At 36.3% G+C, this 27,619-nt stretch overlaps 1 protein-coding gene across 1 annotated transcript; it reads right to left on the bottom strand.

Annotated features, from left to right (window-relative positions):
• Nucleotides 1–203: 203 nt before the first annotated feature.
• LOC146145660 (sodium-dependent proline transporter-like) lies at nucleotides 204–26,917 on the bottom strand. The gene is made up of 16 exons (XM_083390348.1): nucleotides 26,829–26,917; nucleotides 16,446–16,602; nucleotides 15,034–15,165; nucleotides 13,329–13,489; nucleotides 12,655–12,696; nucleotides 12,153–12,220; nucleotides 10,940–11,078; nucleotides 10,265–10,399; nucleotides 8,503–8,606; nucleotides 7,351–7,475; nucleotides 6,614–6,726; nucleotides 5,639–5,770; nucleotides 4,757–4,856; nucleotides 4,132–4,247; nucleotides 2,557–2,733; nucleotides 204–1,051 (listed from the first exon to the last, which is right to left on the bottom strand). The coding sequence occupies exons 1-16, from the start codon at nucleotides 26,838–26,840 to the stop codon at nucleotides 905–907; spliced, it is 1,860 nt and encodes a 619-aa protein (XP_083246474.1). The 5' UTR covers nucleotides 26,841–26,917; the 3' UTR covers nucleotides 204–904.
• Between the last annotated feature and the right edge of the window lie 702 nt (nucleotides 26,918–27,619).

The following is a 27,619-nucleotide window of genomic DNA, read 5'->3' as shown; positions in this document are numbered from 1 at the left end:
GAACAGTGGAGAAAAGTCATGTTCAGTGTCGAGAGTCATTTATTCGTCCAAAGACAGCGAAGGCTAAGCAACCCAGTAGCTGGGCTAGACTGATACATGTTTGTTGATATTACCAATGTCAAACAAAATGTCTAGTACCTACCAAGACCTAATTTCGGCCCCTTTTTTCATTTTATATTTTTCTTATTTTTCTTAACAATCACTCTGTTAAAAGGCAGTTTATTAGCAGATGCGTTATAAACAACTCTGGATTACGTTAGAATCATTAACACCCGAATAATGCCGGAGCCTTGAATAACGGAACGCATACAAATTTGTTTAAAGTTGTTCAACCATGAAACATTCCTAAGCAAATAGTACCGGTATGCCCAGTTTTTTCAGACAACATAACATCACACAACGAATCTTTATAGTCTAGGAGTTAGCCAATGCTATTCCAATAAAAAAGTTACTAAACAAATAAAAAGACCAAGTTTAACTATTTACGTCAAAGATTACGAAAGAGGTATACAATACCTAATACAACTATATTGCTGTTTAATAGCGGCTTCATTTAGTATTAAAAGTGGTTTCAATCAATGACGAACAATCAAACTTAAATCAGCCCTTCCCAAACTATATAGGTTCCATAGGTAGGCTATATACAATAAACATGTATAAGGATTATCGTGGTAATTAAAGGCCAAAGCAAAAATTCTGCACAAATTTTACACGATAAGAAATAGGCTACATACGGTATTTTACAATACATAGCAAAAGAATGAAGCAAGGCTTCATACAAATTTCGCCTTTCTGCCTGTACAACAACATAAGATATTAAAAAAAGTTAATATTGTTAATATGGAATGGATATTTGTGTTTTTAAAAAGAAGACCATACAACAGAGGTTGAAGTATTTAACATCCTAAACAGACTTGTGGTAGGACTCAGGCAAGGTATCGTTAATATCCGGCTGGCCGTAGGACTGCATTTTAATGGGCCCCGGACCATGAAGAGAGTCGTACGGAATACTACGGTCCTGTGGGCCCCATTTTGCAGAAGGAAGAATCAGCTGTACAAAAAAAACAGAGTTAGGTTTACCTGGCAGCATTTTAATCCATCTTAAGCAGGGGTCCTTAAACCGGGGTCCATGGACCTCTTGGGGCTACGTTGACTAGTTATAGGGGTCCATAAAGGCCTAATTAAACTATGTGTATCTTTAGGCAATCTAGGCTATTTTTCAAAGAAAAGAGTGGGAGGCTATAGTTAAAAATAAAACGTATTGCACTGAATATACTTAGACTTCATTTCACATTTTTTGACCGGAAAAAGCAAATTTCTGAAGTCTGTTTGCATTATGACGTACCGTAAAAAAAAATCTCTGAAAATTTGTTGCCTACACTGGTCCATGCGATGCCAAAATTTTTTTCAGGGGTCTCTTAGTCAAAACAAAGAAGTTGAGTAAAAACTCTTTGGTTGGAACGACTTGTATGGAATTTTAACAGTCTGAGAAGCGTATATGCTACGCTAAACAGCATAACAAATTAGCACACACATATTTGTCATTCACTTCTTTATTAGAATAATTTGCGTTTTAATTTAGTTTGGTTGTGAATAATTGAAATAAATTTGAGTTCAAATTCTAGTTCAATTTCGTTTTTTGAAAAATTGGGTAATTTTACTTCTAATCTAATTTGTGAATTGCTTGTGTGCTCTAATTCTAGTTGTAATCCAAATCGGATTTTACTAAAATTTCTACTTTGTCCAAATTAAAAAACTCTTTGGTTGGAACGATTTGTATGTAATTTTTCACAGTCTGAAAAACATGCTACGCTAAAGGCATAACAAATTTAGTTTGATTGAGAATAATTAAATGTAATTCTAGTTCAAAATCGATTTTTTAGAATTCGGTAATTCTAATTCTAATCTTATTTGACAAAACTAAATTGATATAACTCTAATTCTAATCTAATTTTAAAAATCCAAAATAAAACAAGTTTTACAAGGCTTGCTCCAACGTCCGACCGATTCTCTGCAAAACAAAGCAAGCTCTGGACTCTGGACTCGGCACTTTTAATAACCGCTGATCAGGCGCGGATCTTAGATTTTTGTTTGTGGTGTGGTTGGGCGTGAATTTGCATTTTCAGAGATAACATCACAACGTTATGCAACGCCGTTAAGTTACAAAGCGACGTCAAACTCAACGCCACAAGGAAGTAACCTTCGAACACCACACACTTCGTTTTTTCACGATAGAGAGGTATAGTTTTAAAGAAAAAGCTATATAAGAAGTTATCCATCTGCGAAAGGCAAAAAAAATACCACTTTATACAGTTTGATTTAAAAACTGATCATTTTGCAGGGTGCGATGAGACGTACAATGCCTTTTGGGCTTAAACGATTTTATAAAAATGCGCTTAGACATACTAGAAACACAACTAAGAAAAAAAATGAACTTACGTAGTCAAAATAGGCAAAATATACAGTTTAGGGGGTTGGGGGTGTGAATGCTTCCCTGACACTGATCGTGTTATTGGAGTCTGTCAAGTAAATCGACTTTAACTGGCAAATACTTACTTTTCGCAAATCCTCTCCGTTTCTCCAAGCAATTATGGCGCGGTAGATCATGTAAAAAGGCACCACAACGACTACTGTAACACTCATACAAATGCCCAGGTCGTCAGCCCACTTTGGATAGGCCACGCCATCCAAGGTTATCGGGGAGTAGTTCACGGCAGAGTAGATAGTGACAAACTGCGCGGAGAAGAAACGAGTCAAGCCTATACTGTAGACATTTTTCCATGGGGAAATTATTGCATTATCATCACGTACCATTTATGTAAGACAGTGTTCTTTTCAATTGTTTTTATTTTCAATTTGTTTTTGATTCGTTTGAACATATCTCATTGTAAGTCGCACAATAAAACTTGCATTAAAAGTGGGAAACTGAGAAGGCTGGGAAGCATTGCTGTAGACTATGCGTCGAGCGTTACAAATTTTGCTGTTCCAGTGCTTCTCAACCGACCCAAATATTAAGCGTAAGTATATGACAACTAAGCTTTGGCGACCCAATTGTTTTTCTTGTAAGCGAAATAAAAACTAACTTCTTGTATGCGAACAAAAAATAGACATTAGCATTAGCATAAATAATTTCAAATTTTACTAATTATTCTAAGACATTATTTGCATTGCTTCCTTAATTTCCTCTAAGTAAAAAAATTCAATTTGAACCAATCTCAATCAGTGTAAACATGTGGCTACTGACCAAATCAAACAGCGACCCAATTTTTGGTCGCGACCCATAGGTTGAGAAGCACAGGCGGCCGGTGTAAGCAATAAAAAACGCGACTTTGTCAAGTATGCAGAAAAACTTTTTGTAAATTTTGAGAATCAGTTATTTGCATTAAAAATAGGTATACACGCAAACATTTTAGACTTAAATACGCATTTATTAAAAATTTATAATATCGAGAAATTTACTAATAGTTTGTTGTGTGTTAGGGAGATTGTAAAATTGTTCTATTGTTGTTCTGTTAAAAGTGTGCCACGAAATATTTAAGCTTTTTTTAGTGTGCTACAGGCTAAAAAAAGTATGTAAATCACTCGTGTAACGTGTCCATTAACACATTAAACACCTGAATCGATCAATTGTTATAGCCAAATCTCTGAGTTAATGCACACGTTATAGTCGGTTTTCGTCTACTTGTAACAACTGTGCTTGACAGTCCGTAAAGAAAGCTTGTACGGACAGCTGCTTTGCGGCTTAAATAAGTTAGAATCATATTAAAACGTTTTCTGTTCCTACCAATTTTGAATATTTGAAATCTAATTAATTTAGAACAAACTTATACTTTCGTTTGTTAACAGTTTTCGAAAATCACTGAAATTAATCTTTTTCTTGAGTAAATTGAGGTTTTAGTTGGACGTAGTATTAGGAATATCAAAGCACACTTTGAAAATGTTAGCCATTTCTATAAGGGCGTTAATATATTTTATTAAACTTGTACTCAAATTAAAAAAAAAAATCATATTTTAAAATAAGTGGAAATAAGCAGATGTTGGTTACCGCCTACTCAAATAATACCTGAGGCCAATAAACGCTATACAGCTCAAATATACAAAATATAATAATTAGAAAAAGGAAAAGCTTACCAGCAACATCGCCGGTGTAATGAAGTACCAATTGGCAATGAAATACCAGTTTGGCTTAAATCCAATCATCAACTTGATGTCGCTAAGGAGTCGCCATTTGTAGGTAAAGAACATTCCTATAGAGATAAGGAAAAAACGAGAGATAATTTATTTGAGGCTAGGCCTAATAGAAGACGACACAGTAACACTTTGACAGTTTTCCGGGCCAGAAAGGCTTCTCTGTTTTGTTGTATGTATATAGATCTCTTTTTTAAGCAAATGAAGGGATTAATTCCAATCCGTATTTTGCATACCATGTCATTATTTTAAAGCAACGCTTTTTTTCGGTGGTTCCGTGCACTTTTCTAGAATACTTCAAAGTTTGGTTTGCCTCAGTTTTGTAAGATTTAGTTTTTTTTTTAATTTTTGTGTCATTTGTTGTTTGCAACACCCGAAATAAAATCCCCAGCTGAGGCAAAAACGTTTAGTAAAGTTAACCACCGTTGTTAAAAAGTTACCAAGCACTGCGCTATAATGCGTGTTATTTGAAAATGGAAACCCTTTAGTTGGATCGTGAAAAGCAAATTTTGTACGAAGAAACACCGCAGGGGTTGCAAAACTGCGATGTTCTGTTTTACGGCCTTACCGTATCCATGATTGACAGCAAGGCAGAGTATCAAAGAAAGTATGAGCAGTCCATAGTATGCCGAGTACCAGTTGTAGAGATGAAACCAGTAGAATCCACCCTTGGGTATAGTTAATGTTCGGTAAAATTAAACTGCTAAGAAAATTAAACAAACCTTCTGTTTCTTTAAATATCGCTAACCCAGCGCCTGAATTAGAATCTTGTGTTTTGAAGTCATTCAGAAGTATATTTTTGCTAACATTAAGTATTATGCAGTATAGTTCTAATAGTTATATATACCGACAGCCTTTCAGATTAGTATATAAAACACCAGATCATGTTATAAAACGATTTATAGTTTATCTTTGTAATTTCAGCCATATACACCAATATATTAATAATATTAGCAGCATTACACATTACAACTAACTAATGTCAATAATATACCGCGTACAATTGCTTAAACATACCGGTAAAATAGCATATAAAATAGGGTTTAAACATTTATTGTATATCTTTCGGCAACCTAACGTATAACAGCTTTTAATTTTGAGGAATATTGGCTATACTATAAACAATTAAAAATCAGCCTCGCCTCTGCAGGAATTTTCAAATTTTAATCTTATATCAATATTTTGCATTTTAACCACTATTTTTGGCATTTTATTCAGGTTTGCTTTTTGTACAGTAACTGAAGATGCCTATACATAAAGCGAAATATATATTTCTGTAAAATTTTAAGAAATTATTTTATGTTTTATACCTGTTTCATAAACAGTCTTAACATCATCTGATACGAAACCAAGTCTATATCTTTTACATTTTATTGTTTGTGGGAGATTCCTTACTTTCAAAAGTATCTCAGCTTATTAAAACGCTGTTAGATTGTCTCAAGATCCATACCTCGGTCACGATAATAAGACCCATCAGGAAGCAAATGATGCAGAAAGTAGCGGTGAAAATAAACTTGTGCTTTCGCAGGTATCTCGGGAACTCGTCACTTAAACCAGTGATAATGGTCTCCACCATGGCAAACTGCACAATAAAATAAATCGGCCTTGAAAGCTAGAACAAGAGTTTAAACACAAGGAGGCACCGGGGTGATGAACGGACTGATAGGGTCCCTCAATGCATAGGAAAATCATGTGCAAACCATCTCCAGCATAGGAAATAAATTTATAAATGCAAAAAGCCCAAAAATTACAAGCATGATTTTACAGTTGTTGTTTTTTTGGCAAAAGAGTAGACATAAAAAAAAAAAAAAATGTGATAAAAAAGCGCTAGCCTTACACCCGTAGCAACGAGTCCAGTTAATTCTGTTTTTATTCTCAGTAACAAAAAAGTGATAGAAAGTTAAACGAAAAAGTTGGCTTTTGTCATACTTTTTCACCACTTTTTACATTTTGCAAAAAAGGGTCAGTAAAAAGTAATTTGCATTTCAGTATCTTACTTATAAATCATAGTTCGTTCGACAAATTACAACTAAATTAGAAAGCGTTGCAAATAGTCTTACACAATTGGAAGCCTATAACAAAGTCAAAACCACAATTTATCACAATAAAACTCCACAAATTTCTTCTTTAAATAAAACAGTCTTAACAAAGAAACAAAGCAAGAAGATAATTTAAATATTTTCAAAACATTACTGCCCTAATAACAGCAGCGTATGGACATTGTTAGTCTGCGCATTCGCTGTTCACCTGTATTCAGTTGTAACACAGTTCGCTTAAAGCGTAAAATTTCTAACACAGGTACCAACACAGACGCTAAAAAGCCCAGAATTATCCTAACTTGAGCGCTACAAGCGTCAAAAACCAATCGAATCGGGTGGTTACTGAAGCTTGCTTCCCAAAAGCAAAATCAGTGTTTTATTTATACCTGACTGTCAAGTCCCAGGGTTATCAGCATGAAAAAGAACAGGATTGACCAGAGCTGGGGAACTGGCAGTAGTGCAACCGCTTCGGGGTAAACCACGAAGGCAAGACCGGGACCTTCAAAGAGAGAAAGGTGATAATATAATCGATGATAAAAGGCATGAACGCAATGAATGCGATATTTCAACTTAACAATATAACAAAGAATGCGTAGAAAAAGCGGCAACCAAGTGAATTAAATTCAAAGATGGAGACAAAATGATTTTGCGGATGAATTTTTACTGGATTTTGCTAGTGAATGTTTACTGTCTTGATTGTCAAATCGCTGCTGAAACGCAAGTCCGCTATATTTTGTAATCACGTTTTTATAAAAATAAAACTACTAAACATGCCCTGGAGGTATAAAAAGAGGGTCTACAGGGCAAGTTAATTTGGAACACAAACGGTTGAAATTTATATCGTTTTTTTGTCATAGCTTTCCAACATTTACAACGAAACTGGTTAAGTCACAAAAATGTGCCTTATTCAGTGTGCTAAGTTTGGCATAATATACAAGTCCACTGTACGACCAAGCCGAAACCAAAAAAATGACGCTCGACCAATAGTCATACGTATACATACATTTCCGCTAAAGGTTACTAATCATTTGAAATATCACACATAGTTTTCTTACGAAAAATAAATCACTATACTCTAAACCTATAATTCAGATATCTTAAACAACTCGGCGCGAAAAATCACCTGAAGTTGCCACATCTTTCACATCCAGCCCCAGTTTAAATGCCATATGCCCAATGACGGAGAAAACCACAAATCCAGCAAAGATGCTCGTCCCGCAATTTCCAAGCGCCACGATTATGGTGTCCCTTCAAAAAAATGCACCTTTCTGTTAAGGCAGCGTTTCTCAACCTGTGCGCTATGTAGGGCTGCTAGGTGCGCCGCGAACGGAAAGAACATGTCGAAAGAAGTCGAAAATTAATCGGAATAGGACTTTAATGTACAAAATAACGTTTGTAGTCTCAAAGGCTGGAAGTACCTTTAAAGATATGCAGCCATAAAACCCCTATAACAAACAAATACAGGCAATTTAAGAGAAATGTCGGTACAGCTAAAAATTGTCGCGTTCGCTTCGCTCGTAAGGTGCGCCGCCACGTTTTTATACGTCTCTAGCTGCGCCCCCAAATAAAAAAAGGTTAAGAAACACTGTGTTAAGGAGTGTTTCAACAAACTATTACGTTTCAGCTTTTATCGTCCCATTGAACAAAACCAGACAGTATATTTGAAAACAATATTGCCTCTTAACCTACAGAGCGTCTTAATTTAAAACTAAAAGAAAAGCGAGGTAATTTAGAGAAATAGGACATTTATATTTTTAGTGCAAAATGATCGCTTCTGTTTCAGAGTTAAGATTTCTAGGTATTTTCTCAGCAAGATTTCGCTGTCAACGTTCCACTGTGACCACGATGTAGGATATAGTCGTAGGTGTCTAATATTTTATGTCTTTTCCAAAGAAATAGCAACGTGAAATACGCACGCTGCAACTATGGTTCAAGAGAAACTTACTTGATTCGTTAGGTATAGACCTGTCTATGTCGGTAGAAAAACGAACAACCAACTATGCGAAATATATAAACAAGACACATCTAATTCATTAATTGTAAATGTTTTAGTTCGTTTAGTGTGCAAATGTTTCACACAGGCTTTAACGTTTTTGCAATTTAGGGTAATCCCCGAACAAAGTTTGTATACAACGCTAAACTTCGCTGACAATAAATCTGCAGAATTTCGCAAACTGATGGTTACTAAACCTTCTGGTAAAACATACGCTCATTTCTGGCTTAAAAAATGCAGATTACTCAACCTTCTGGTAACACATGAAAAACGGGAGCGTACCTGTGAATATTGTTGTCGAACTTGTTGTACGAGGCAAAGGTCAACAGGCCTCCGAAGGAAATTCCCAACGAGTAGAATATTTGGGTGGCGGCGGCAGACCAGACCTGTCAAAAACACGACACCTTGAAGCCTATACACGGAGACAAATATCAAGTAAACGAACATGACAATGTTTGAAACTAGATATTTGAAAATTACTAAGGTTCCATGCCGTCACGTTTTTGCAAAATAAGTTTAGTCCAAGTCTTTGACTTAAGACTTAAGTCGTTACAAGACTATAAGATCTATACGATTTGAAAACAAAAACTAAACAAAAAAAAAAAAAAAAGTATAAAGCCATGTGTACGGCCTTTAATTGGATTAGGCAAGTTAAAGCCATAACATACTAAAAAACATGATAATGGCCCTATGCTGAGTTAATCATGTATAAAGGAAATTGAGAGTGCCACTATAAAAGGCCAAATAAGCATAATGCGATGTTATCGACTAACCTACAGACAATCATCACTTAGCTTATTGTTTATCCAGCGCTTACTGAATTAACGTTCCTTTATAGTGTGTTTATTATCTTTAATAGTCCCATAAAAACGGGACTATTTAATGTCTTTACAATATAAAAACACAGCATTCAAGTAAGAACTTGAATCTCAACATATTTATTCATAGCTTTTGCCCAAGGCGGATATTCGTGCTGTTCAATATTTAGTTTGGCTGGTGGATCTGTCGACAATTCAGGAGAAGGAATTGTCATTCATCAAATTCAAATCACAACGTGAGGTTAATAAAAGGCGGAGTCAAGCACACACCCAATGCAACTGAATTGCGGTTTTGTAAATTCGTGACAACGGGGAAAAAAAGACAACGGGGAAATAACACGTGTCTGGAAATAGAACTCTATATAGCGTTGATGACACGTTCAATATTTGATCGATATCAACAAACGAAAATATTGCCTTTGGAGCAGATACCTAACTCTGTCAGGGACGCCGGAGCGATTTTAGGGGTGGGGGGGGGGGGGGGCTTTTTGGTAAGTGGAACAGACCGCAGGCGAGCGTAGCGATCCGAAATATTGTGGGGTCCGGGGGTTCTCCCCCGTAAAAATTTTTGCGGCCACGCCCTCTAGATTGGCTTAAAATGGTACCAAAAATGTTTTTGCTCCCCCCCCCTTGGCCCCTTAGCAAAGGGAAGGAGGAGCGCTTGCCCCCCCCTCTCTGGCGTCCCTGAACTCTGTTACATGTTTGGGACTTCATGTATACTTTGCGCAAACAAAACAATTTGATTGTTATACGTGTCGATTTTGACATATTTTAGTTAAAGTATTGGTCATAGTCGGACAAATTTTTCACTTAACGTTTTATTTGATGACAGGAACTTGACATGAAGTTGACGTTGTTACAATTTAGAGCACTGTTACGTCACACTCACGTCCGTAAAATGTGTGTTACGGTAAAACTTAAAGTTTTAAAAACCGGAGTAAAACCAGGATCAGACATATTTTTTAAAGGAATATATATTTCGCCTCTACTAGCATCTTCAGTTCCTTGTTCAAATATAATAGAATTTAAAATAAAATTCAAATAGAATAAGGAACTAACAGTGCCAATATAGGTGGAATATATATTTCTTTGAAAAAAAATTTTAACCGTGTTTACTCGTTGTTTGTAACTTTTATTTTTATTTTTAATAAACGCGTAAGCGGAACAGTAATCGACAAGCAGAAACCTGCTGCCAATCAATTGGACATAAAAGTCATAACAAATACCTTTGAGTCGGCCAGCTTGTCCCACTGGGGTCTGACGTAAAACAGAATGCCATCTCCAGCGCCCTCAAGTGTACAGCCGAGGATGAGCAGGATAATAAGGATAATGTACGGGAAGGTAGCGGTAAAGTAGACAACCTGCAAAGTAGAATGAAGAAAGATAACAGTTACATCTTTCAAGAGGTCTAAAAAAGACACGCTCAACCTTAGAAGTTATTAGTACTTTCAAAACAATATCGCCTTTAGGATTTTTTGCCGTCATTAAATAGGGCTATGTTCATTAAGACTATTTAATTCCTCGTAATTGTATCTGTTTGTCATCTATTATTTTTTACTGGCGTTTTATTGTTGTTTTGTGGGTAAATGGAAAACAGCTTTTTTTTATTTTTTTTAAATAATGCAAAAAACAAACAGATCAGGCATTTACGAATCAGTGGCCTAATATTTTTAAGCTAGAAACTGCGTTTTACCGGATTGATGATGTTAGGAAGTGCGTTATAACAGATTGAGGAAATATATATATAATATATTACTTTAACCAAAAAATTGTGCATAAGTATATGCCTGCCTACGAAAGACGCCCAATATAGCTCATCATTCAGGCAGGTAATGAACACCGGTTACTTTCAATTACGAAAACCAAAACGTCTCACTGCAATGCTCTATACGTTCGCTTACCTTTCCCGACGACTTGACACCCTTCATGAGGCAAAAGAAGACGACCAGCCAGGAGAGAAGCAAGCACAAGCACAGATCCCAAAGCACCGGGCCGGGATCGTCAATTCCTGAGCTCTTGTTAATACGCAGCACCCGGTTTCTAGAGGGGCGTGGTAAAGCAATTTTAGTGCCCTTAAGTCACTGTTTTCAACTGACTTGACTTGACTGAAGTCTTTTCAGACAAATGACTTCACTTGGACTTAAGTCATTGGGTCAAATGACTTGAGTTGAAATTAAGGGTTTTCCATTATCATTTTATTACAAAATTTAGCTATTTATCGCAAGTTTTGCAAATTAAATTTGCTACATGTTGTTTTTTTGTTTTTTTTAGTTAAAATTTTGCTTATAATCAGACGAGTTTTCTTACTGTAATGGTTTATCGTTTAATAATTATATTAGTGGTTTGACTTAGAGACGACTTGCTGTAAAAATGACATGACTGTGACTTGACTTGCTATTTTTTGAAACGACCTGACTTGGACTTAAGTTATTTCACAAATGACTTGACTGGAACTTAAGTAATTTCAAAATGACTTGTTTACAACACTGGTGCTTTATTTTTTTCGGGCAACGAAGCATTATTATCGTTAGCTAAAATGCTGATTTGTGTGTTGCAACTGTCTCGAAGAACAACTTCCAGTTTGAGATAGAGTTTTTCTATATTCGACCAGTTTGTTTGCCCGAAACATGTTTGTTTTACCATAAAACTGCAACTAAACTTTGTACGGTAAAGAAGGTTAAGTACCACTTGCGAAAGTTATAGAATGGCGTTTTTATATTATTATATTAAATTTTTCGCAAAATATTTGTAGCCTACACTACCTATGAATAAATAAAGCTGTTTGTTCCAATGTTGTCAAAAGTGGATTTGAATACATCTCTATAGGCAGTTTAAGAGCAGTATAAATGCCATGGTTATAGGACAAACTTTCTGTTGCGTTAAAATAAAAGATAAATTCACATTAAATATTGCTGAAAGATTAATACAGTAGCATTATGATTCAATAACGGTTTTCTGACCCAATGTTGCCCAAGTGGACTGGAATATATCTCTAGGCAATATAAGACCAGTTCAAATGCAATAGCTACAGGATACCATTTCCGTTTTTTTCAATTAAAAGATAAAGCCGTTGTCCTTACACTCTTTAAAATAAGTATTACAAGAGCAACCTACTTCCAATATTCCTCGCTAGGACTGACTCGTTTCGGTAATGCCACAGTGGTTTGATTGCTCGTCATCATCTGTTTGCAACAACAGCAAGTTAAAACGTTACCTCAGCCAAATATTAATATATATATCGAAGTATACTGTACACCAAATTTCAAATTAATTTCTTTAGTGCAAATGTTTTCTTTTTATTATTAATTCCACAATTGTTCAACTTGTCTTTCTTTTTTTATATATTTATGAAAGAAATATATTGGACCATAAAGGCCGTGAATTATAGTTTTCAAACAGAAACGTGTAGTTTACCGCAGAGTAAACATTAAAGTCAGCTTATTTTAAACTTTTCTCTCAAATAATAATTCGGTTTTAACACTAGCCTGCCTCTGTGGGTGGTCTTGATATTCATTCTCCGTATAAAAAATAATTATTGTCTTTTTAAACACTTATCCTCTCCCGAGTATAAACAAAAGTTTTTAGTAGCACTTATAGAATATTAATTTAAACATACGGTAGTTGTTTGTTGTGTAGTCACGTTGGCTGCCGCTGGAGTCTGCAAATATAAATTAAAACATACCACATTAAAAAAAATAAATAAAAAAATAAAAAATAAAAAATTAAATGTTAAACTATCTATCAAAATTGGTAAACTTGTTCGATTATGAACTATAACCCAACTAAGAAAAAAAAACGTTTGTTTAATGTGTAAAATTTAGATAAGTAACCCAATTTTTTAAAACAAGTTCTCAATGAAAACACTTTTTTTTAACACAAGTCATTTGTGCAAAAGACCTCATAGTCAAGTCGAGTAGTTTTGTACAAAAGACTTATAAGTCAAGTCAAGCCACTTGAAAACAGTGACTTGATTGTCCAACAGTCATTTCACTGACTTAAGTCACTACAAGACTGACTGACCACGTTCGGAATTGCATGTGGTGAATTTTTTCCAACCATGTGTTGTGGGTGAATGAACCATATGACACCCTTATAAGTCGATTGACGAATATCCAGCGTATTCAGTTACGTAAATTGGCGGAATACAAGCTGCAGAGCCGGAGCCGGACTAGGGACTCGACGAAATCGCATATTTGACCGAAGTCGAACTCGGGTTATTTTCAACTGACTCTACGGCCCTACTTTAAACATATCGGTGTCGGAATAAAGTGTAAATACATATTCACTCACAGTGAGGCTGCAATCGGCCGCCTCGTTCCAGTACTGATCGCAGAGTGTCCAGGGCAGGACGGATGTGAAGGAGGCGAACATGTAGAAGAAGGCGTAGGCGATGATCACGTTGTAGTAAATCACCACAAAGAAGGACACCAGCATCATGCCGTAGCCGATACCTGGAAAGAGGCAATTGCGCATAATGTTGTTTTTTACAGACGTACAGTAGTTTTCCTTTGTATGTTTTCCATTTATTGTACGAGCGTTCAGCGTCATTCACCCTGACGAAGGCAACTTGCATAGGTTTCCGAAAGAATTACAATTACCAGAGGGAAGCTGTTTTTAATTCATATTTGTATAGTTTGTTGGTTTAAAACTATAAAAGGGTGTTTATGGAGTTTATCTTTATGGAACCCTAAACCACTGGCAGCGGGTTTCTGCTTGTCGATCACTGTTCCGCTGACGCGTATATTAACAATAAAACCCGAAATTGAAAAACCCGAGTCAAACTAGAATCAAACATTTTTTAAGGAATATATATTTCGCCTATACTGGCTTTGTTAGTTCCTTATTGAAATAAAATTTATGCTTTACTCGTGCTTTTAAATTTTGAGTTTTATTTATTATTATTTTTTTTTTATTATTATTTTTACGCAAATAAATTACACAGCGGAAAAAATCAGACGATAATGGTACTCGTCCGATACTATAGGATCGGTACAAATCCGATACCGAATTGCTAAACATTTTGGCCCAATAAATGGGAAATATCGCTCTAAACGTTTTAATTTTGTTTAGATTCAGTATCGGAACAGATTGCGGTACTTCTTGTACAAAATATCGCGTATCGGTAACGTAAAAAAGTAAAAAAATGGGAAATCCCTAGTTATCGACCTAATTTTAACTAACAAAAATGATTAAATCTTTAAAATTACTACTAATGGCGTATGCAACCAGCATATACGAAAAACTCTTTCAGATATTTAAAAGACAAGACCTCCTTTGTGCGAAAATTGAGGTTGCAGCAACCAGCAGCGCATGACGTAACACAAATAGCCGGGTGCAATGAAGCGGTAAACAGCAGTAGGACGGGTGGTTATCGAGGTTTTTTCGTAGAGTTTAGTAAGCGTTAATCATTGTTACCGTGCACCCGATGTGGGACTAAATAATACACGTCGACCGGAAAGTTTAGACTGAATCCTTTTTGTCAAAACAAACGAAGCTTATTACAAATTTGGAAGATCGCCATTTGAGGGGAGCTAGACTATTTAAGGTGCAAATACACAGTGTACGGCCTCCTTAATAGTGTACACAAACTCATTTGTTATTACTTGCCGTTACAACTGCCAAGGTAAATCATATTATACATTGTCCCCTGGGGAGGGGGGGGTTAATGGTTTTTAATGGTTTCGTTTGGGTTGAGCACCACTTCTATAGCTTTAAAAACTCTGTTTTTGCCAACTTTAATTTTAAAACTGTAAAAAAATTTCGTGATCCGCGCGAATCTTTTATTTTCTACTTTTGTTGACTTTTTGGTAGCACAAAGTCTCTGTACAGCGCGCCCCTCCCAGACAACCCATTGCGAACCCCAGGTTCGAAACCACTGATTTAGGTAAAATATGTTTTATGTTCGAAAAACAAGCACCGTGATCAGGCTTAGCCACAAAAACGTAAACAGAAACGTTGAAAAATACACATAACTCATAGGAAAAGCTGCGCATACCTTTAAAGAGAGGGCTTGCACGCCATGCGGTCGCGGCTCCGTAACCCGAAAATTGACCCAACGCCAGTTCGACCATGAAGAGTGGAATGCCGCAGAAGGTGAGCATGATCAGGTATGGAATAAGGAAGGCGCCTGTGTGAAGAAATTGTACATGGTAAACCAAAAAATGTTGTAGGACTACTGTAGCACACGGCTATTTACCGACTAAGAGATTTTGTGTTTATTGTGCAATTTACGCTGTAACGGCTTATGCCCCAGGTTTATTGTCTACTCGCACCAAAGTGTAAATGCTAAATGTGCTGTTCCGCGATTATCTCGGCGGTCAGCAGTTCGATGGTCTGTGGCAAATCTTTCTAAAAGAGGACATATAGTAGGCCCATATTCAAGTCATTACCTAAATTAAACGACAGGTTATTGCCTTGGAAGTAAAAGTCTAAAATTTATCAAGAGATTTATCATTTCGAATTTAAAATAAAACGGTCGCCACATTTTACCAACTCATAGATTTTCTTGTGTACCACGAATATAGGTAATAGACACATTATCTTTTTTAGAAGGTCTGAATCGCAAACCAAGCAATCAAAGTTATTAGTTATGTATACAAGTATAATGAATCACAGGAGGTTTGGTACTTAAACCACTTAAATCGCCCTCTGTTTTTTAATTACTGTTGGTTAAGTTTCTTAAAAGTTAAAAAAAAAAACAGTAAAACCCAGCGCGGAATCAGAAGTGGAACAACGCGATAATTGTGCTGTTTCGCCAGGAGCACGATTCGTTTCTGTTTTTCGCGTTGCTTTGAATTTTGCTCTCCGGCTTGGTACGTGAGCCGTTTAATGTTTTGGTAACGTGAGAATGATCGACTGCGAAAAAACAAATAGGCTTGTGGCTTTGCCATTCCTGCTGAGTCATTAGATTGAGAGGGACCTTTAACCCTTCAAAAATTGTCCAATCATCCCGATTTCTTGAATGACTTTTAACTATATTTGTTTTATAAATGGGTGTTAATATCACATTACGTTTTAAAGTATTTTTCGTTTTGAAGAAAAGTGACCCCTTTTCGTTTATAATATATACCTATGGTTTTATGTGTTCCTGCTTATAAACTGCACCTATTCTTTGCCATTCTTACTTATATTGCAAAAAAATGCTCTCTTGAGTTTCTATACATCTAAATTTGTTGCATTTCAGAAGTTATTTTTTTTTAAGTTTTAGGCTTTCAGGGTCATAGAGTTTACCTAAAACATAACATTGCTTACTTTGTAGATAATTAGTTTTTCGTGCTTAACACAGAATAACTGGTGGATTTAAAATTTACAGGATCACAAGGAACGCAAGTTACACAAAGAACACAAGGAGCTTGCAATCCTCGTGTAACTTATGATCCTGTATATTTTAAATGCACCCGAAAGTACCTCCTCCGTTGCTGTAAGCCAGGTAGGGAAAGCGCCAGACGTTTCCCAAACCCACGCAGTAACCGATGCAGGATAGAAGGAACTCTGCCTTGCTTCCCCACATACCGCGACTACCGCGGTCATCCTCAACTTTTCGGTCGATGGCTTGCTGTTTGCTCTGCAATGCACAAAAACGGGTAACAGGGGAGTGTTAAGTTAGTTTTCACCAGAGTTGGATCAATTGTAATTTGTAATTGCAATTGATGTAATTAATTACAGGTTTTAATGTAATTGTAATTGTAATGTAGTTAAGGCCTTTTCATTCTGTGTAATTCTAATTGTAGTTGTAATTTTTTTTTGCTTAATGCATTGATATTGAGAGTATTGAAGTTTCTGCTGAAAATTGGAATTGATGTAATTAATTACAGTTTTCAATGATGGTGTGATTGTAATGTATTTGAAACATTTCAGGGAGTAATTGTAATTGCAATTGAACTGAACTAATTTAATTGATCCAACCCTGCTTTGCACTATAGTGTTTTCGGATAAAAACCGATACGTTGTGGTGAACCTGTATTGGTATTCATCCATTTGCATCGAAGCGTGCAGAATGCCTTTTTCATATTGTGCTGATGTATAGGCCTATTATTAATCGCGCGTGCTTATCGCGCTAACCCAGTGTTTCTCAACCTATTTTGGCTATAGCGGCCCGCCTCAGAAATAACAAATAAATTGCGGAACCCTACAAGATTTTTCCGTAGGTAATTAACTAGAATGTCACAATAAGCGGAACTGGAACAACACACATCAACTCTACACAACGTAGGAAGTTATATTAGATTTATTCCAATCTAATCTTTACAAAAAAAGTTGCGAGAGTTGAAAAATTCTAAAAGATTCTCAAATATCTCTCGGCACTCTTGAGCTTTAGAAATAGCACCCCAGGGAGGCGGGGCACCCCAGTGGGCAATCACTGCGTTAACCCTTTACTGTTTTTTTATTTATTTATTTATTTTTTCCTTTACTGTTTATTCCAGGTGCGCCGAATCGAAAAAAAAACGCACAACAAGTGGCGATCACAAGGCACAAAAAAATAAGTAAAAGGCAAACATAACGCTTTGATAAATCCGGCTCGGTGTAGTGTCGCTACATAATCAACACTAAATTAAGCAAAAAGCACCTCCGCTAAATTACAAATGATGACGCCGAAATGACGTCACAACGTGGTATAAGCGATTTGGTCTAACAAACGTTTTTGTTACTCTCGGTATAGTTTTTAATCTGACAAATTTTGAGTAGGAATTTTAAAGTTTAAAGCCCAACACTGATGACGCAATATGAATTGTTGGTTTTTCTGGGGATGTTTTCTTGGCATTTTTACAACTTTTCCGTATTGAATCAACAAACAACCGTCCGTTGTAATTTTTTTGACATTTTTTACTCTGTTTGCTGGCCAATTGGCGTTTTAAAAACGAACTGTTTTAATCCGCAAAACATGGGCAAATTTAATCTACATAAAAAAGCTACAATCAACGTGATTTGCACAACTGCAAAATAATTTATACCGTTGCTCTGTGACTCAAAATATGTTGCATCGGGTGATTTACCACACCGAAATTACGACGGAGCCAAGATTAAATCTGGACAAGTCAATGTTGACTTTCTATATTACTGTAAAAAAATACTTCGATGTTGTTGTGCTCCGTGACAACTTAAGGGTGCAAAATTGATTCCCCGTGGAAATTAACTGGAATTGGACCGCGCGAATTACCTGGAATTTGGACCGCGCGTGCAGGTCTCATGTAACCAATGCTGCAAATACAGGTGCTAAGTTTCGAGATACAAAATCTCTAAAGTCACGTCCTGGCTTTTGAAATAGCGGGAGAAATCGCACGAACGAGTCACGATTCTTTTAAGTTGAACAAAACCTTCCGTTGACAGACACGTAACTGAAGGCGAAGAAAGAAACGACCTCGTCGTGAACTGCCGACTATCAAAACACGCAAAGAAAAGCAGCCGCGCAGAACCAAATTGTTTATCCCAAAGTTCCATTGTCAAGTTTGGAGTTCGGAGCCATTGAAAAAGACTCGAAGCAATAAAAACAGAAGGCACAACGGCTTAAAATCGATTCGCTGTAGAGCAGGAATTCTTAAACTTTTATTACCGGGGACCCCTGAAAAATAGTTTTGCTTCGCGTGGACCAGTATGGCAAGGAACTTTATAGATGACGTCATAAATCGATGTCGCAAAACAAATAGACTTCAAATATCTGCTGTTTCCAGTCCAAAAATGTAAAGGTGCAATTGGTCTAAATACACATTCAGTGAAAAATCGTTTTATTTTTAATTCAACACTTTTCTTTGAAAAAATGATCACTTTGCCAATTCAAACTGACATTTCAATTAGCCCTTCATTGACCCCCTAAAATTAGTTCACGGACCCTAAAGGGTCCATGGACCCCAGTTTAAGAATCCCTGCTGTAGAGCGAGGAATTTTGATTTTATAATTTCGCCAGCTCCTGTTTCAAAACAAACAACTGATAGCGGTGGGGCGGAAAATTTGGGGTCTTCGTCGTCACAGTAGGAGTTGAACAAAGTTTAATCTCACAAAACAAGAAGCACACTAATAGTACAAGTGACATCATAAAAGGCATTCGTTATAAGCCTAGACCAGGCCTACTAAAAGGAGTATTTCGAGAAATAAATACTGTGAGAAATAGAAGAAGTGGACTTTTAATGGCCTTAAAGTCTGATAAGCCAAGGCAAAACCCTACAAATCCAAACTTAAATAAAAGCAATCTCCGCGGCGTTTCACTCCTGACTAAACCCCAAAAACTCCAACTGGTAATGAAGTAAGGGCTTCGACTCGATGAAAAGCAGACAATTCTTGTTGACGACCTTTCTGATTGTAGGCATTTAACCTAGTGGTTCTCAATCGTTTTGAGGTTGCGGCACAATTCAAAAATCACAAATAAGATTGCGGCACGCTTTTCCAATCCGGTACATTTGTAACTTAATAATCACCCATGATACACGGTCAAACTATAATTTATTATGATAATAGCACCAGTTATCTGATTTCGCGGCATTTTGCAGCAACCACACCTGTGCACCGCGACACACATTTTAAGAAGCTTGTTTAACTCAATATGTTTTGGATGTACGTTAAATCACCGTTCGTTCTAAAATGATCAAAGCGAAACATTCTATAAAGTACAATCCAAAGCAAGCGTGTGGCCGTAGTTGTTGCGTAGTAATTTAAACACAAAACATTAAACCACGCGTAAATTCTTGGCGGTAAAAAAAATAAAATCAATGTTGAACTTTAAAGGCACCCGACGTGGCAGCGACTAAATAGAACATTACGTCACGATTTTCGGCTTGAATTAGTGCAGCGTGTCGGCGTGGAGATCGAGCGGTGGTGCCCATAACAAGCTCTTGCACGAATAGGTGTGCATGGAAAGCTACAGGCAGCTTTCCGTTGAACATTCGGCTACAAACTGACCAGGAAATTCAGTGGAGCGTGGGGGAAAAATTTGCACCGGCCGGCGCAGTTAAAATTCTAAACTAAAGGGTTCACTGCGTGGGTCAAAAGGGCATGAATGCAGGAGGTTTGAATTGAAAACTGGCAACTCGCACGATTTTGGCCAGGGTTTCCCAAACTATATTTATAATAAAATAAATAAACAAATACAGTTGAAAGATAGTCGGATGCAATTCAAAACTAATTTTGATGAAATTTGAAACTGAACGATATTTCCATAAAACTATAACTACAGCATTTTTTAAAAAAATTATTCATATTTCCTACCTTTACTTTGCAATAAATGTAATGGAGTTCGGCGCAAAATTTTGCATCGGGCCCGCAAATGTACACTCCCGCAGGTATGCGGCCTTAAAAGCTATATATGGCAACATTTAGTTAGCCCTTATTTTGAGGGCCAAACTGTAAAAAATGGTAAACTCTAAAAAATTCGTGTTAAAAACGAAACAAAAAAAATATCAAACCGTTATTAACTCAGTAGGTGACTTTTTTATTGAATGCTGCATAATTTATTAGTTCGCGGCTTAAATCCTTCCCGAGTTTTTTTAAGAGCCACATAAAGGAAAAAAATGTAAAGCGAATATTAAAGGTAAAAGTTTCAGCGGCCACATCTAATTAGGGTTTTTTAAGGTTTGGTTTGGGTGACCGCTAAGTAGTTTTAAGAGACCGCAAGTGTTTCATTTAAATACCAAAAAGTTGCAAGTCCAAAATTTGGGAAACCGCTGGAGAAATTTGGGGGCCGTTTCGGTCCCCCAAAACACCTTTAAAAAAACACTGATTAGGTGTGGCCGCTGAAACTTTTACCTTTAATTTTCGCTTTACATTTTTTACAACAGCATAGCTTTTTATATTAAAATGCTAACCGAACATGCATATTTCTACAGTCAATAGCAATAAAATTTTGATGTGAAAGTTATTTGCTTTTCGCTAAAAACACATAGTCCTCCGTTGTTAGTTGAAGTATGTGAGCACAATGCAAATTTAAATAGGTCTGTGAAAAGTCCGCGGCTCATATGAGGGACTCAGGTCGAAGTCGTTTAAATCGTTTGTGATGCTAAATTTACTTGACTGCTGCTTACTCGACTGCTGCTGTTAAGCACATCACGGTTTTACAAACTGTTGCATATTGGAATCAACGTCCTTTACAGGCCGTCATTTGACATAACGCCTTATTCAGTAGCTGCATTAAATTGTTAGGTACGGCTCGTCATTTAAAATGTAGTTGCTTAATATGCATTAAATGCATATTTCTGTGTCCAGACGAAAATCAAGTCACCGTTGGAAAAAAGGAAATAACCAAGTATAATACCGATGCCCCAAAACCGTACGTATTGTGCACAAACAACATATTTCTTTAAAAAGGGACTTTTTAAAAGACAAGGGCGGCTTAGACAAGGGTTTAGCATTTAGCTAAAAGGTCAAACCGCAAGATGAAATCCCCGTTTAACCACACGGGGAAAAACACCAACTCAGAAATAATATAGCATTTTGAAAAGCTCACGAGCTCAATTACCTGCGCAAGACATCAAAATAAATCTCCTTGACAAGCCACTAATCACCAAGAATTGGCAAATCCAAACAAACGAACAAAAATTTATAATTTATAATCTATAGTACTTTTATTTTTATACTTTTTGGTATATAAAGCTGGCCAACGCACTCTCGTTTTAATTAGTAACCTTGATTAGGTCAACTGGTATCTGCATGCCGAAAAGTCGTTTATACTTCGTTTACACCGAAAGAGCAATTTCTGTTTATTGATATGAATATTTATAGCAGGCGGCACAACGTGCGAGATATACTTCCACCCGTTTTACGTATGTTCAGGTTATTAAACTATTGAAACAAATGTAGATTTAGCAATTTTTCGTTGATTCCGATTTTTTGATTTTTGTGCAAAAATAAAAATAAAGGCTTGGGTCATGTCAATCTATCCAAACGGGCCACTTTTTAAATCTGGACATTTCTTCTGGTTTTAAATAACAATATTACAATTGCCTAAATTTAAATGGATTAAACCTATAAATATGGACCTTTGCGAAGAAAATACAGTTGAATAGATAATAATCTTTCGCCATTCGTCTTCCCGAAATTCAAGCCGATTTATTTCCGCCTACTTGAGTTTAATCCCGATGACCGTCGCCAATACGCGTTTCTTGTTTTGACAACACGCCTTGGCAGCCGTCAGGTAACGCCTTGTCTTCGACGATAGAAGAGACCTTTCTGTGGGATGTTTACGGCAAATCTTTCAAGCAATGAAACGCGCAAATCTTTTTAAGCAATGATTATGCTTGCTACCACGGGTATACCGTGTATTGGCAGGAGCTCAAGTTTCCGTAACTCGGTCTTAAACGTGATGCTTTGTTTCACTGGCAAACTACAAAAGCGTTACTGAATTTGTCATGTTTTGTTTGATTTTTCTAGGGATGTCCGACACTGCGTTATATTCCACTACTGACAACCGACGTTTTGGGCAAAAATACGGTCATACAATTACAGCGTCATTATGGTCAAATAAGAAAAATTATTTCGGAACGATGTTTACGGCAAATGATTCAAGCAATGAACCCTTAAGTTTGCCACAGGTATGCCGTGTATTGGAATTGGATTTATATCCATAACTCGGCCTTCGGAGTTTGTCATGTTTTGTTTAGTTTTTCTACCGATACTTGACTCTGCGTTTTATTCCAGTACAGATATCCGATGTTTTGGGCAATATATCAAATAGCGTCATTATGGCCAAATAAGAAAAAATGATTAAAATTTGAAAGCACGGTCATAATGCTTTCCTGGTTAGATGGAGATTTGCTTTTGCTTTAGGGGGCTGATTTTTTGCTCTTATATATAATCTTTAGTGAACATTTTACCCTTTAGGTGAAAAACTATAGTTTAGGTCGCAAAGGGTAAAACGCAGAAATTACACGTAGAGATACCGATACTACCACTTTGCATCAAGTGTCGGCTCCGATCCGATATTATCGGATATATCTTAGTTTTAAATATCAAACTGTTTAAAAACTTTAAATCTCTCACAAATTTTTTGTACGATTTTTCAGCAAAAAAAAAGTTTAAGCAGAAGTTAAAAATCCCTGAAAGGGCGTACCATGTTCGATAAGTTATCTTTCTCTCAATCTCCAGTTAAGGTTAAAATTATTCAAACGAATTTGAATAATCTGATTTCAAAAACGTTTTTAAACATCGCCCAAATACATCACCTAACCGCATGGACGCATCGCGGCTCTCTTGATGTTTAAGTACGGCCCACCACTCATTCACTCTTTAAATAGTCTTTAGAAAAACTATAGGGCTTTGCAGCAATACGCACACTTGTGCTAATTTTGTTTTTGCTGAAACGAAGAGTGTTTTTCAAGAAACTTTTAAAATAGGATTCACAATTAACGGATGATTATTTTTCAGATTTTGTAGTTTTGCATGCTTATATTTTGCAGTTTTGCATGTTTAGATTTTGTAGTTTTTCATATGTAATTGCCATTTTGTTTATCACGGCGTCAAACAATTCAAAGCGAAGTAGAACAAAAAACCTCAAGAAAACCTAATAACCAGACTTTGGCCCCAATAAACTATAGGTTTTGCTAACTTTTTTATGTGAATAAAAAAAGTTCGTCTCACATGAAAAGTATGTTGTCTAAGATGCCTGTGGCGGTTTCAAGGAAACATTTCAGCCCGAATGTGCCAAATATTTTCGAGCTTCATGCGATTACCCTATGATTTTCTGTATAATTCATATACCCACAATACATGGTTGGAAAATATCCACCATATATGCTATCCCACCTTTACAGTTTGCGGTTGTATCACTTTCAAACTTCAATACTGCGCATGCGCACGTCGGACTCGGGACTCGCTGTAGTTTTGGGTTTACTCGAGTCCCGAGTTGGACTCCGTAGCACTGGTTTGTATGCAAACTTCAACTCACCAATAAAACAACTTTTCAAACGTATTTTTACATAAAATAATATTTCGTGACTTTCTAATAACTAAAAAAGCTAAATTTACATGAGGGATTTCTTGAAATTCATATTTGCTCGGCAGCCTCTATCCCTTAACCAAACATACAAAATTCATTATCCAATTATAAAAAATGCAAAAAGCTGTGAGATGTTTCGCTTGGCTGCAGAATTTCCCCATAAGCATGGTGTAATTTATTTGCAGTAAGGCCGACGGAGCGTTGAAAAGTTAATTTTTGGGGATCTTACAACAAACAAAGACTTGCCCTCAGCCGCTCCTGCGGTAAGACAGCACTCTTTACATAAGAGGATTTATCACTTGAAGGAAGCAGAATTCCTTGAGGCGTGGCCATGCGTTAAAAAATTTGCACGACTTTTCTGCTCTTGCGCCGCGTATTTAATATAGTATTTTAGAAACAGCGCCGTTCCATTTGGGGTAAACGTCATCACAGAGGTTAGAGTTGGTAATTCGCTGATTGGCCGAGCTTTTTTCATTTGACTATTTCGGTTGGCTTTTATTATGATTTGGTTGCGGAAGTATAATATACAAATAAATTAATTTAAGTCCACGGCGGTTTAGACCTCTGGTTTAAAAAACGCCTCACTAAAAATGTTGTTTATTAATTATTAAGTTTTGAAAATGAGTTCCCGTTTTGTAGATTCAGCTAAAGAAACCTGAATGAGACACGATACTTATCATGCAAACTGTGTAGCGGTGTTATTATTGTACATTTTCAGGGGCAGGACCAGGCGCAAATCTAGGAATTTTGTTTGGGGCATGATATTTTTTCAGAGATACAATTATAAATACAATTACATTCTACCATCACGATGTTTCGCTAAAAAAATGACGTTATGAAAAGTATCGTTATGAATACCACACAGTTCGTTTATTTGGGTAAAGTTTTTATATTAGACAGGTTTTACTTTCAATACAAAATCTATAACGATCTATAACGACGGTGTAAGCGCAAAACTCCTTCATATCGTTTAAGTTGCCCAAACCTTTATTTTCGATGCTGCGATATACGACGTTGGGGTAAAACAAATATATCGAAGTGAGCTGATACATTCTAGCAATATAGGCTAACTAGATTCGCGTGAAGCGGGGAAAAAGGCAGTTCCAATTCAAAATAGGCCGAAAATAAAGTTTATTGGGTGGGTGTGATTACGTGAATAAGATATTGTAGAAATATAAATAGATTTGCGAGCGCATTTTTTTTAATTTACTTAGTTTACATAGGCCAAAACTACAGTTTTTTCCCCAAAATTTAACAGTATTTGGAATTACCTGCATTCTGCTCTATTTAATTGAATTATGAAACTACAACTATATATCTGTATAAGTATGTACGAAACCTTTAAAGAAAGCGTCATTGTATAAGTGGAACTCAAGACGTGCAAAACGCATTCCAGCTAGGGTTAGAAGTGGTTGCCTACACTTTAAAGTTAACGGGCCAGTGCACTCCAAATTGTGTAAATGCCCTAATTATTGGGGATGTGGAAGTCTTGAAATTCCAGACAGCATCGATTTTGGTCGGGGTCTTGGCTTATCAGGGTTAATACATTCTTACCCGCCTCCCAAACCTAAACATATGCTGCAACTAAATGCTGCACAAAATTTGTCGCCGTACTTATTTATATTCAAATAAGTGGATTGTTACGTCACCACTAGGAGCGGTTTGCATTTTTAAAATCTGTTTTGTGAAGCTAAATACCCTGAGAATTTGAATTTGAAATGCCAAGCAGTAGACCTACGATATATAAGGTTTGAAGTTACTTTTAAACAATATAAATATGCTTTTGTAACCAGCCATAGTATACTAAAAGTAGGCTTTTATCTTTTTATTTTATCAACCTTTTGGCTATTTACTGTTGGTGAAAATAAATAAGAAATTTCCGAAAGAGTTTTCAGCAATATTCTGGCCGCACTTATGCTTTACACATCACGCTGATTTTTTCTGCTTTTATCGCTAATCGGCAGCGTCCGTGCTTGAAATTTAAACATATTCAAATTGTGATCATTTTACAGCATATCAAAGAAGCCCTTCCCATCTATTGTGATATATGTGGGTCACACATGACCAGTTACCTTGAAACCCATATACGTACCTCGAGCAGGCCACAAGAATACGCATTGTGTTGCACTTGGGACACGTTTGGCGAATTGAAGAAACAGCTTCGAAACAGAAAGCATTCACTACTTCACAATTGTCTAAATCTCCTCGAGTGACCTATTTGACTTTTTCACTCATTGTTGGCAAACTGCCCCGGTATTTCCCATGACACGACACTACCCCTGACCCTCGGATAAGTCCGAAGGCGTGATTCAGAGTCAAGAAGGCCACAGAAAAACGACCACAGCACTTGTTTTCGCCTGCCAGCTAAGCGCAGAAAAACAAAAATGTGTCGCAAAACATTTGACCGGCATTGAACGTAAAGTGTTAACCTTTCTTTAAAAAGGAAAAAAATTAATAATGCACAATAGCTAGCAAAACATCGGCAAATCCATTTTTACCTCACGAATAATAAACTAGACAATTCGTAAAGTAGTATATAGGGGAGTTTGTTCGGATGTAGTGCCCCTGAGTTTTGATTTTTTCAAACATTTAATTTTTAAATTTTAAAACAGCTACGACAAAAGTAAAGTATTTGTCACCATCGTCATTCAGTATTAATAAAGCAGTGTAACTGTCCGAGCTAAATAAATCTAAATCCCAAATAAAGTCGATAAAAATAATACATACAAAAATCCGTTATTTTTTGTTTAATTTAAAAAATTGTGCTGTTTTAAACTTCGAATATGTCATTTTACGGGCTATAATTATTCTTAGAAGACAATAAACATAACAATAGAAACTAACACAAGCCAAACAAATAAGAGCAAACTTACGTCGTTTTCCATAGCGCTCGCCGTCACAGTTTTTCACTGAAGTGTCCGGATTTGCGTTGTGAAATGCTTTAAAGCCACGAAGACTCCCGTTCGAGTTTGTATGCTTTTGTAAGGGCCTTTTACCTACGATTTTACTGCCAGACAATCGAACAACAACAGTGCTCCAATCTAAAAAAATGAGTTTGATGCTTTCCAGAACCTTTGTAAGTCCAGCAATTACGTTTTTACAAATCAAACTTCACCTTTAGGCTGTAAAATAATCCATAATCCTGCTGCCTTTTGTATAGTGATATTCGATTAGGCAGATACGACCTACATCACTTACGAAAAGCATTTTGTATAAATAAGAACGTTTTAGGAATTTTTTGCAAAAATAAGAACGTATTTTGCATAGATTAAAAAAAATATTTTTCTTTACAAGATTTGTTTTGAAGCTCGTGATTAGTCAATGCATGCGAAAAGTTTTAACAGCCATGGGCTTCAAAGATGGCAATTCAAAATCTTTATAGTGGCTTTATTCAGGATGATCAGACACTTTTGAAAAAAGGAACGTAATACTGGGACCACCGTACAGTTCTTACTAAAAATGCCAATATTTAATATTTGTAGTTTGACACATTGATACAAAACAGACACATTCACGGAAGATTCGAGATATTTCTATCCGTAATAAGCATGGATAGTGGAAACCGAGCAAAGGTAGCCTACATAATTCACAATAACAGTTAAATTGTAAATTCTGTAAAACCTAAAACGCAATTATAATTACTTGTTTCGTTAGAAGCCCAGTC

This window comes from Ascidiella aspersa, chromosome 5 (assembly GCF_963924565.1).
Source record: "Ascidiella aspersa chromosome 5, kaAscAspe10.2, whole genome shotgun sequence".
Taxonomy (NCBI): Eukaryota; Metazoa; Chordata; class Ascidiacea; order Phlebobranchia; family Ascidiidae; genus Ascidiella; species Ascidiella aspersa.
This window is presented reverse-complemented; position numbering and strand designations above follow the sequence as displayed.